Source organism: Patagioenas fasciata, chromosome Z (assembly GCF_037038585.1).
Source record: "Patagioenas fasciata isolate bPatFas1 chromosome Z, bPatFas1.hap1, whole genome shotgun sequence".
Lineage (NCBI taxonomy): Eukaryota > Metazoa > Chordata > Aves > Columbiformes > Columbidae > Patagioenas > Patagioenas fasciata.
Genome location: NC_092560.1, coordinates 23,821,555 through 23,834,479, shown reverse-complemented (window position 1 = coordinate 23,834,479; position 12,925 = coordinate 23,821,555). Strand labels below are relative to the sequence as shown.

Below are 12,925 nucleotides of genomic sequence, written 5' to 3'. Positions count from 1 at the left end.
GGGTAAAAAGGGTGATTTGAAGAAACAGTTGACCTCTCTCATGTCTTTATCGCCAAAAGAAAGTGGATGCCTGAGATAGGGTAACAGTGTTGTGCTATAGCACCCTAAGATTTTGGAATAATCAAAGAAGAGCCTGCATATCTGCAAAATTTACCTATTTAACTGGGCTTCCACAGCTGGAGATAACTGACAGACAAGTGCTGTAGGGGCGCACACCACGACCCCTACCCATAAACACGTGATCTGTGTGCATTGCTCTGAAGTTTCAGCACCTTGTTCTGTGGCACTCCCTCGAAGCTATGTAACAATAGGTACGTTATCAAAAATAAGCAGAAAATGCTATTGTAGACACTCTCATTGTGAAGTGTCCATCAAATTAACTGCTAGGGTAGCAGTGAGCAAATGTCAATTAGTAATGTTTTAAAAAGACACAGGAAGCCAATTGAGAAACCTCAGGAGGGTAATCATGTGCCATCAGAGTTATTAGTTTCATTATGTGTTTTAAAAGAAAGGACACAGTAACCACTGAAGGAGGGCCTGGAGGAAAACAATACTACTACATCAGCAAAATTGATTTCTCAGTGATTAAAAGGAACTGATCTTAGCAGCAAGTTTGAAAGTTTCCTGTTGAAAAGACGTTACCTCTGAGGCAGCGGAGAGTCCTACTTGGCTATGATTGCTGGGGAAAGAGTGACAAAAAGTTTTGGTACAACTTGCCAGATATGCTGGGATACATCGCAGGGGTATTCACCAGCTTCAGTTCTCTGACTTGTCTTTGCTTCCTTGCCCAAGCCAATCTTGTACCAGAGTAGTCAAGGATGAAATGACATTTCACATCTGTGACATGCACATCTCTACTCCTCTTATGCTGATGTAGTGAAAGAGCAGGTCTGCCTCTGTAGCGGATGCTATTGCAGAAATCTGACATGTCTGAAAGGACTTTAAATGATGAAGGACACAATTTCCTTTTTGTCCGCATAGAGCAACACTGGATTCTTCCAATGTAGGGTGGACCCCGAAGTCCCTTGCTTAATACTGCATAACACTTAACGTGAGAGCTGGCTGATTGAAAGCTGAAATTTTGGGCTCAATGAAAATTGTAACAATACAGCAATTATAGCTTGGTTCTGCTATGAGAACAGTCTCTGGCATCCCCTTACTGTTGTCAGGCCATGTAATCCATTTTCTCTAGTGAATTATGTGGTATTCCCTATGGCAGAAACACTGCTTTGCATTTTGCTACATTTCTTTTTATCTGCATTTTGTGTTTTGTACTTTGCATATAGCCCTTAGCTGATATAATTTCCTTGCTAGGATCTCTTCCTTTCTGTCAGTGCTCCCTTCCCCAGCAGTTTTTAATATGTGAAAGGCAAGGTAGTATGAATGACTGAAAATATTCTTATATTCTATAAATTTTGGTATATACTCCTGTAGTGTCAGTGACAGACTAATGCTTAATTTCCATCATGAGATAGATTTTCTTCCGTCTCCTTGTGGAGTGACTTAAAGTTTTAAGTGTGCATTTAATGCTGTATTCTTTGCTCTGAATCTTTTAAAATTCGTTAGGGTGCAGTTGTGGGGTTAAAGTTCAGATCAGAGTGGAAATAACTCAGGAATCCTCACTAAATCAGTATACCACATGAATATCCTTGTTTTACTGCTAGCCTTTCTGTAGTAGTATATTGCAAAAGTGTCAATCCGTAACTGCATTGGAACTAATTGCTCAGTGATTATTATATCACAATCATGCTTCTGAAATAATTTATAAATAGCATGTATAATTAAAAAGTCATTTTTCAACATGGATTTTTTACAGCTTGATATGAAAATATATCCAGAAAAAAGCAAGTGTTTTTTAGTCTGTATCATCATTCTTCATGAACTGAATCTTAATTAATTTATTGCCACATATCAATATAAGGACCTTATACTAAAACAATTTTGGTAAGAAAAGAGTGACAGAAGAAAGCCCAAATTCTGTATTTAGACATTTGGAGCATCAGCCCTGAAAAGTAAAATATATTTAAGAGTATATATTTTAAAATCAACCTTAGACTTCAGTACCTCATCAGTAGTTCAGTCTTTTGAACTGGGATTCTTTTAGCAGCTTCCCCAGAGAGCTAATGAGAAGCTGTCAAGGTATACTGTTTGATAGTGATTATGTCATAAGGAGCCCTTAGAGATAAGGAATTATGCTTAGTGACAAATGGTCACTTTTGCAGAAACAAGACAATAGTTTAACCACACTTAATAATTTTTGCTTTGCCTTTACATGTGAAATGCAGGAAATTAACATGTTTAATCTGTGACTCAGCATCTGATGTAGCCGAATTTTTAATCAGATGTATTCTGTAATGTAACACACATGCTCCAACAGGAACCTGCGTACTTCTTCTTCTGCTCTACAATGGAAGGCAATGGTCTGAGTACTGCTTTTTGGTGGTTTGTGGGTATTTTGTTTGATTGGTTGTTTTTTCGTTTGTTTTTAATAGGAAAGGAGCTGGCTACTGGAGGAAATAAGAAAACTGTTCGGAAATAAAGTATCATGGCTTCCTGCAAAACAGGGTGTTTCCTTTTGCTCACAAGCTCTAACAGCGGTTGAGACAGGAAAGCAGGAGGTGAGCTGACAGCACAGCACAGGCTGCACCAGCCGTACAATCCCGGAGAAATAAAAAACACATAGGTCAGAGAAGGGAACTGAAGTATTCGGAATGAATGTTCACTGGATTTTACCTGGAATTTATGGACTAATAAAAACCTGTCTGCTCTGCAGCAAAATTAATCATGATTATTTGCTTTTGAAGCAAAGTAAAAGAAAGGAATAAATATACTTCTTAGGCCTATCTCTTCTAATCACGTTTTTATGGGGTAGAATAGGGCATTTCAAATGCATAAATACAAAGAGATTTTTTTCTTACATAACTGAAAATGCACAGTCTAGAAAAGAAAGGTTAGGACAAAGTAATTCGTAATGGTTCTGTCCTTTTAGATTAGCTGGCAGACGTGATCACCTCTCTAGTCATAAGAAAATTAGAGTAATCTCATTTAAGCCCTACAGATCCAAAGAATGTATTTTAACCACCTATTTGAAAACAAACAATTAAAAAAGTTGTCTTGTGACAGACAGATCTATGTACATCTAAAATCCTTAATTTTGAGTGAAAGCCCTTTCCTATTTTCTTTTCTTTTTTTCCAGACAACATAGAAATACATGATTTAAACAATTTGTTGCTTCAGATGAAATGTTGACAATACCTTTAATTAAAATAGAATGAAAATATCTGCTCAAAAGTCTTGGAAGAGAAAGTTAAACCTGCTCCCTTGGCAAAGGGTTTAAGGCTTAAGATGAGGTGGCTCTTACTGGTGATGAATTGAAAGATGGCTTCTCTCCAGTGCCCTCTCTTCACACTGCTCTCTGTTCTTGTGATCTGATTGCTGGTTGGTTGCTGACATGAACAAAATATCCCTTTAATCTAATCGGGATTTAATAAGATTGGATGTGTACTTCAATTAAATACAAGGAACATAGCCTCATATGAAAACTTCACATCATAAAAAAAAAAAATGTCTTTAGAAACCTAATTTTTAGGTAGACTTTTAGCTTAGTCATTGAGGCAGTAATTGTTTCCTCCTGCCCAGACTTTCAGGGACAATTTCTTTCCTGCAACTGGTAGGAAACTACCAAACCCTGCTCAACAGTTATTTCCACCCCCCACCCCCCGCCTTGCTTTTTTTTTTCTTTTCTTTTTTTTTCTTTTTTTTAATGTTTTTATAAAATCGCAGAATTATAGAACAGTTTTTGTTGGAAGGGACCTTCAAAGGTCATCTCGTTTAACACTCCTCTGCAATGAGCAGGGACATTTTCAGCTAGGTCAGGTTGCTCAGAGCCCCATCCAGCCTGACCTGGAATGTCTCCAGGGACGGGGCATCTACCACCTCTCTGGGCAACCTGGGCCAGTGTTTCACCACCCTGATTGTGAAACATTTCTTTCTTATGTTTAACCTGAATCTCCCCTCCTTTCATTTAAAACCATTACCTTTTGTCCTGTCATAGCAAGCCGTGCTAAAAAGTCTGTCCCCATCTTTCTTACAGGATCCTTTCAAGTACTGAAAGACTGCAGTAAGTTCTCCCCAGAGTCTTCTCTTCTCCAGGCTGAAAAACCCCAACTCTCTCAGCCTGTTTCTTTTGTTTATTAGCATTTTGGCATCAAAGAAAACTTGTTACACAATGCAATGCTCTATTAATAGGATGCAAGATACTATAAAGATATTTGTAGAAGAGGGAGCTACATTCTCACTGAAGGATAGAAGACTGAATTTTTCCCTTCAAACATAGTTAGCATGAAGAAATGCTCGCTCTGTGGGTGAACAGAAAGCCCTTTCAGTTAATCACAAATAGTGTGTCTGGAATACAACTTTGCAAGAGAGAATCCTGCCCAGGACAGCCTGGCTGAACATGAAGAGCTGTGCCTAGGCTTTACTGACAGTCAACATGCTAACAGTAATAACATGAAGATTCATCAAATGTACAAGAAGAACTTAAACAGGGATAGCAACAGGGACGGAGATGATTTTAGGTGAAATTACTGACCCTGCAGAAATGCATAATTTTAGTCCCTTGTTTTTCCTGCCGATTGAGGGGCAACTCTAAAAAGAAATGCCTCCAACTAGAGCAGTGCTATGCAGCTGTGTGTGCTGCTTCAGACTGGTTTGATCTTTGATTTGCTGGCTAACAGGGAGCTTTGCTTTATACTTGAACACACAGTGAGAGCACTTCATTAACCCTCTTTACTGATTCATTGGAGGGATACACTAGACCTGGGGCTGTACGCTAGCAGCCAGAAAGTTATCCAATTTAAATCTTGTGAAAGTAGGATATCTGAAAGTTGGATATATCAAGCAGTGCAGAGACCCAACCAGGAATTCCCAAACACAGACTGTCAACACAGGATAAGGAGAATGAGGTAATGCCCTTTGTTTTGTTGTATATACAGTATCAACGAACATGCTTGGAAGAAGTAATGGAGAAATTTTGCAGTTAAGTAATGGTGATGTCTTCTGTTAAGATCTGAACACTTTAGATGGAAGTCTTTTTGCAATGATGCAACTTCCTAGCTATGAGGATTACAATATTGTTCTCTCAGAGAAACCTTACTCTCATTGCTATTTCATTTTATTGTTGTTGTTGCTACAGCTACTGTTGTTCTCCCTGTAAAATAAGTTTGTCTGAAATGGAAAGATCTAACTGCTGTTTGTGTATGCAATATCACAAGGGGATGTGTTGTCCCCTGCCACCTCACGTAACAAGATTTTTCATTAGATTGGAAGGTATGGCTAACCAGCCACAGCTAAACCTACAGGCTTCATGTGTTGCTGACCATGTTTTTGACTCAATGCTACAGGTCTGTGTTTAGTCTCAAAAGATACTTATACAATTTGTAGATTATCTGAATTTTACCTCATTAGGGTTACTTATCAGTATGGCAGAGAAACGAAAAAGATAAAAGAGGTTCATTTGCCCTTTAATATTTTGTAAACTCATCAATAGAAGAGTATGAATAGCATGCACAGACAATATTAATACAATAAACACATACAAAAAGAAGAATATTCCCTTCTAAATAGTGGCATGGTTTTAATTTTAAGCCTGATATATCTCCACATGCCTTCCTTTGGCTGCAGCACCTCATCCTGCCAGAAGTTATAACATTATTACATAATTACAGTTGGTGCATTGCTGTTTATACTGTGGAACCACTTATTATATGAAGCACCAAAAAGTAAGCATGCAATAATTGTAATTTGTCCTTCTTTCAGCTGTTGTCACGAATAATTCTGACACTTTTCTACTACCTGGCCAGTGCACTGAGTTGTTTGGGTTTTTTTTCTTTTTTGTGTATCTGATTTTATATGACTACACTTTGCTTTTCATGCCATTTTTTGCCCTAGCCCTGATGAAGGACTGCCACACATTGGCTTCAGACAGGGAGGCCACTCACTTTTTCCCTGAAAATACATACCTGAAATGGGAATGAAGAAGATGAAGCAAATCAGATGGGATTCCTGAACCTATCTGGGTATCAATGTGAAAAAAGGGAACAGATATTTCCTTGCCTGTGTCGTTGCTCACTGATGTGCTGCAGTAGAGAGACAAGTATCTGTAGCACAACTAACTGATATGATATGAGCCATCCATATGCCATCAAACCTAAGCAGCAAATACAGTCAAAAACGAGAAAAGACTCCCATCCTTGCTGCCTTCTGGTGCTCAGAGGTGCTGCACAGAACCAAGGGACCTGGCGTGAAGAGACTATGCGGTAGAATAGCCAGATTCAGATGGGATAAAAACGTAAGAAAATTGAAAAAACGACTGGTAGTGCTGATTTTTGAGCATCTGTTTCCTGGAATAGGTATGCATAAATAGAATACGCGTGCAAATGAAAAAGAAATATTATAGACTTGAATTTCCCTTAGGCAGATCGATTCTGTAGGCAGAGAGCTGAGGTACCCTCAGCATGTGTTGAAATAGGTAGAGAAGTTCCATGCTTTGTCAAAGTTGATAGAGCAAAGAACTCATAGTGTCCTGACACCTGTATGTCTCTCCTCTCTCTGCTGTCCATCATACTCTTCAGGGAGATTATGAAGTATGGTCAAAGAGAAGATGCACCATTCTGGCTATAGGTCTGCTCATTTCTAGGTTCATTCTCTCATCCAGGATGATTTATTGCTAGAAGGCTTTGCTCTCTGATGCAAATAGGAAAAGACAGGGAGACATGAAGGCTGAAGAGGGCTTTTACACCTGGGATCTGCCATGGCTGCCAGGGTAAACTGCCATTTGGTTCAGTTACTCCTGAAACCCTGAGTAAATAATAGCCGTTTGCTGTCCATTTAAATTGCAAAGTGTCTGTAAGCTCAGAAGGTTTTAACTAGGATCCCCACATAGGACTGCTGTGGTTTCATTTGAGCAGTTAGTCTGACAGCCAGTATGGCTCATAGGAAAAAAATGTACCCTTCTTACCAATGACTCCTGGTAGTGGGGAAGCAGTGTTCTTCACAAGGCATGCCAAGGTAATTAATCCCTGCAACAATACCAAACATTTTTTTCTTTTTCTTGCATTCTGAATGGGACACTCTTCAAGAATCTAAATCACATGCGGGAGTTTTTCTTTATTTACAGTGCTATTCCATCATTTCTGTTCTGGAAGTTCAGTAAATCCTCTGAAACAGTTTGTATTGAGCTGGTATGATACGGTGATTCACAAAGGAATTCTATTTATGGACCTGATCAAAACTGTGCTGAAGTTATTCCATTGATTTCCGTGGGCTCTGGATCTCTCCCATTATAATTAAACAGAACTACAAAGTATATTTTGTCCTGGAATTAAACAGGATTTTACTCTTTTTTCCCAAGACAGATCAAATGCATCTCTTTGTTTGGAGAAATAACATACTTGCTATAGCATCCGCGGTAAGTAAAATCCCTGCTCGAAAGATTTAACTCTGCTATCTAACAATACATATATGAGTTTGTCAACCTATCCACCTCTGCCTGCCTTTCATGTCAGGAAAAAGATTCACTGGTTTGCAGAAGAGGATTTATCATAAAGGAGGTATCATGAAATAGGAAGTATTTGTTTTTATTTTGCTGACTGTTTGTCACCACAGATCTGGACAAAAAGGTCTGGTGTTATCTTTTTTTGTACATCGCCATGAAGTCAGGAGATATTCCAAAAAGTCTGAATGCTGAATGTTTTGTTGCTTTGATAAAACCACATCATTAAAGTTCATGTAGTACCACAGTGTATGATTCAGTTAAATGTAATATGAAGAAGCACATCTGTCTTTAATGAGTTAGGTAGGTTAAATCCTCTAAGAAAGGAACTACAGGATCCTATAGTTTATTTAAGCGAAATCTAGCTTATTCAGCCCATCTCATAAAAATCCATTAATAGTATGTCAGTTCTTTAAAGAAGCCCCTAGGAATACTAAAGGGTAGCATGCTGAGCACATGGTTCAGTTTAGAGATGATATTCATTGCTATTGTACTAGACCTTTCATGTAATGAGTAAAAAAAAAAAAAAGGCAAAAAAAAAGAAGCAAGTTTTATCTTTCTGGGTCAGACTGAATTTGACTGAGAAAGCTACCTGAATTGCCTGAAATTAATCACATTTACAAGATATTTCACTCTTTTCTATGCACCCAAAGGGACTGTACTGCTTGAACTACAGATGGTGTACTAAGACAATACATTTAATTTCTAGCAGTCTGTTAGAAAGTTCTTGTTCCTCCTGTAAGCCAGGTGTAGTGAAATGTGCTATTACCACTGAATTATAACATGACCTGTATTTTCTTTAAAGAGTCATCCTTTCACTTTCAAGCCTTATCTCTGTTTCAGAACAGGAACTCTGCAACTAGAACGGGTGGAAATGTGGAAAGACAAATCAACATGTTGTTCACATGTTGCCCATATTCATTTTACTAGATTCTTGCTTGCTAGTCATGACAGTCAGTGAAAATGAGGGTATTATGGAAAGGACAGTTCAGTTAGAGATGTTATTCACCAGTCCTAAGTCAAAATTCATATGAAACTTAGCAAAATTCTATGCTTAGAGCTCAAAAACTCTTCCAAGCTGCTGCCTTCAGATGATGGGAAAAGCTGTAAAGTGACATGTAGTTTAGATTTATGAAAAATCTTGTTGGACAGGAAATTTTTATGGTAATTGGCTCAAGGGCTGAGGTTGCCAGTTGCCACTGGACATATTGCTAGCACCATGATGTCTTGTTATCTCTGTCAGACTCTTTGTGGCTTGTCCTCTTCTGAGGGATTGTCTTCTGTTTCTTGTTATCATACATAATTGCATTTGTATTTTTGATATTTTGTATCAATCTATGACACTATTTTACTTTATTTATCAGTGCCTGCTGAGCATACCTTAACATACTTTTTTTTCTTTTTCATTTTGAGCAATTACCATCAAACAACGATTTGTATGTGTTTGTTTCTTATTCTCTTCTTTTTTTTTTTTTTTTTTTGTTAATGTACATACCCATAACATTTGTTACTGTCAAAGAAAGCAATGTGCATGAAGTAGGACAAGATTATTCCTCATTGATCTTGTATTTAACTCTGTAAATTATCAGAAGTTTTCTGCTGTATATGTTGAGCTATACTTCATTGGATAAAATCTCATGGCTTTTAAACCTTTGGCCCAGGACATTAGATTTTTTTGTTTTCCATAACTCTACCTCCAAACCAAAAACCAGAGGCAATCAGTGATTTGTATCTTCTCTGATATTTTGGCCCTGTGGCTGAAGCTGTGTGAAAGTAAATGCAATTTACTAAATAGATCAATTCCCAATACTGCTTTAAAGCTAAAAAAGTACTCTCGAGTATGCTAGTGAGCAAATAATGGAACATTTTGAATAAACTTATCCTGTTAGACTAGCACAAACTTTGGACAACCAAAACAAATTAGAGTGCTAACCATGTTTTTTGAAAAGGGTTCTGAAACAATTTAAAATTGTTTAAGAGTATTTTATCAGGAAAAATATATAATATTGTTAAATTAGATTTTTTTTAAAAGAGATAGAAGAGATAGAAAAGGTAAGAGAGAGAGAAAATTTATTTTAAAAAATTTATACAGATTAAGACATAAACGGGAAGTAGGTAAAAGGCACTGCTCTTGGGTTTCTGAGTCTTACTAACTTCCAAAATGAGTTGAGGTTTTCCCTAAGTCGTTGTCAAAACTAATTTTACTTTGTGATGTATTTTAAAAAGAAGACTGACTCAAAAGTCCAACTGTTGCAAAGTTCTATAAGTTCTCCAAAAGAAATATTAATGTCTCTCAAATTTTAAACTTTTATTATTTAAGATGATTTCCTGGAGTCTTTAAACAAAGGACGTTTATTTTTAGCAAAAATAGATTAAGAGATACTGAGCATTAATGAGAATATTAGCATCAGGCACTCTGAATGTTTTATATGGTTAAAAACCAGATTATTTGTATCGTGTCCTTAATGACTTTCATATATTGAGGAAAAAGAATAAAAATAGATGGAAAGAGCACCTAGAAGGAGAGAACTTACATTCAGTGAAGCACAAAAGTTTTGCAAAAAATAGCCTTCCCCAAAAAACCATAGCCACTCCCACACTTACATTTCTGCATAGAAAGGCACAGGTGCAGTAAACTATATCAAATTGCACAGCAAGGTACGACATGGAACATCTCTCCTAATAAGTACTGAGCTACAGACAGTGATATTCCTCCCTGAAAAAGGGACACCAGGACATTTGTTTTGAAAGAAAAATGTGCTCAGAGAACTACAATCTGAATTTACAGTTCAGAACCAGAAGAAAACAAAAAGTTTGCTCAAAGTCTAGGCCTACCAAATTCAAGACTGTAGTTTCCTGTGGTGCGTGAGGCTGCTCCCATGGGTTCAAAGTAAATCCCTTGTGAAAGGCTGCTTGTGTGCTTTGAAAGGCAGCTCTGCTAAAGTCACCCAGCTCTTAATCTCACTTCTGCAAATATTAAATTTCAGGTTTTGAACTATATTGTGCAACTGCTGCTAAGGGAAATCTGTCCCTGTTAGCCTTGGATTAGAATTTGTTAGACAGGTTTGTTTACCAAAGGAGATTTGGAAGAAAAGAGAAATCCCATGAATAGTGAGAATTCAATAGTAATCTCTTTTAGAGCTAGAGTTTCAGGTTATCTAAGGCTGCCACTGTTGGCTGATTAGCTAGGCAGATGTGTGTATGGGGACAAATACCTTTAAATTAATTGAGTCCTTAGTACTAAATTTGTCTTTGTGGGTGAATCTTGCCTCTACTTTTCAGTCTGGTATTGGCACCTGCTTGAAAAAATGCACAAGGGGAAGAAAAAAAAAAGAATTATACTGGTAGGCATGTAGAAGGAAATTAATAATATCAACGACATTATGTTACAGCAGAGCAGTTGCCTGCTATGATCTTTCCCAGTTTCTGGATGTAACTTTTGCTAAATAAAGGTCCATATGTTAGGACACCTTTCTGAATACCCAAGCATATCTTATCAGGAAAATTTTTCTTCGTAATCGGTCTATAAATACCTACAATGCTTTATCAGTTCTTTTCATGGTAAGCTTGTCAGGAGGTATGTTTTCAGTTTTCTACATGAAACATTTTTACCCTTCCTTTAAAAACCACACTGATATTAGAGCTTGAGGACTTGGGCATTACTTTTGGGCTGGAAACATTTTCATGTTTGTGAAGTCTGGTTGACAGGATGCAGGAAGTTGCTTAAAGCTGAAAACCATTTAGAGAAATGTATCAGAAGGGGCATGCATGGCAGCCACTCTCTAGATGGACTGAGGACCTTCCTGTTATATGTTTTTAACACATTCTTTTGGATTTCTTCTGCGTGTAAAAACCACAGTTTTGGTAGTGGAACAGTGGTAACATGATACTATGATAGGAACTGCATCGGTTCTCTGCCTGTTTTGATATGCTGGCTAACAAACAGTTCTGAGAACTGGAGGATACAGATTTAAATGTTGACTTTGCATTGAGAGTTAACAACTTGAAAAGCATGATCAATCTGCATATTTGTGTGGCTGTACCTAAGAGAGGTAATCAGTTAAGAATGTGTTCCCCAGTACGTGTCTTAAACCAACAAGCAGTCAATTATGTATGTGCTTGTTTCTACAGAGATAGTTGTCGTCAGATACTGAATGGCTGCTTTGCATCTGTGGACCAGAGACCGAAACACAGTGTTTCAAGCTTGTAGGTTACTTTTCACAGGAAAGAATCATATTCCCCAGGGAAAGCAAATGTGCAACTGAAGGCATCCTTTTGTATCCCATGTGCATTAAAAAGCACTTATTAAACTATAGTTCATAACTGTTATGCTGTAACTATCTAGACAATTATTTTTAAATTATCCATCACATATCAAAACAGGTGAGGGAACGTTTGGAGCAGGTCGTAACCTCACCCTGTACATGTTTCATCTGTAATATGCTCTTTACAATCATACCAGTCAGAAAGCACAAAACATTCAATCTTAGCTTCACCTTGGTCCTAAAGCATGTTTTGTAGAAATATGCAAATATTTTATTTCGGAAGCACATTTAGTAGGAGCCCACAAAAAAGGGTTTGAGTTTTATGCGTGTATTTTTCTGTTAAGTGTTTATTATTGTTAATATTAAACCAAAGCATAGTGTCTTTGACTTACGGCTTATGAGGAGGAAGTTAGTTCAATATGAAGTGTAGAAAATCACAGATATTTTTGACTATGTGTATTAGTTCAAAACACTGGTGTACCTGTGTTCAGAAGATCTGATGTTTTAATTACATTATATTTGCTTTTAGTAGAAAATTGTGTAATGACACAATTTCAGGGTATGAATTTGTGAATTAGCAAAATTTGATTCTGCATAGTTTGATTCTGAATAGTTTATGTTAGATTTGCAGTTTTCATCATGTTACTGTAATGTAACCCTTATTTTATTTATGTAATACAGATTTTTTTTTCTTTTTTTTTTCTTTTTTTAAATATGATATACGAGGCCTAAGCATATAAAAATTTAGAAGAGTCCAATTCTGTCTCTGGCAAAACAAAAGGGAACCATTAGAAGGAGGTCTTGTACTGTAATTTGCTTCCTGCCACATCTAAGATTTAAACTGAGCTGCTCGTTACTTGCAGCCTTGCTACTGAACAGGGGAAACTAGCTGCAGCTGTTGGCAAAAGGTTGGTTTGCTTTCATAGCTGCTAATATGTTTGTTTGATTATACCAATGCTTGTACATCTTTCAAATCTGGTGTTGTTTCAGCTGTGCTGGAAGCCTGCTCATTGATACCAAGTGACAGGAGACAGAAAACTGCCTTCAACTATAGCAAAATGAAATACAAATTTCATTTTTATTGTTCATTACCAGGTGGTTTATTAGC

The 12,925-nt window shown here is 37.2% G+C and overlaps 1 protein-coding gene across 1 annotated transcript in view; it reads left to right on the top strand.

Annotated features, from left to right (window-relative positions):
• KDM4C (lysine demethylase 4C) overlaps positions 1-2,824 on the top strand; it is a 263,563-nt gene extending 260,739 nt beyond the window's left edge. The window contains exon 23 of the mRNA XM_071802539.1: positions 2,493-2,824. Within this exon, the coding sequence (XP_071658640.1) occupies positions 2,493-2,627 (135 nt within the window). The 3' untranslated portion in view covers positions 2,628-2,824. The remainder of the gene's footprint in view (positions 1-2,492) is intronic.
• Positions 2,825-12,925: the final 10,101 nt, after the last annotated feature.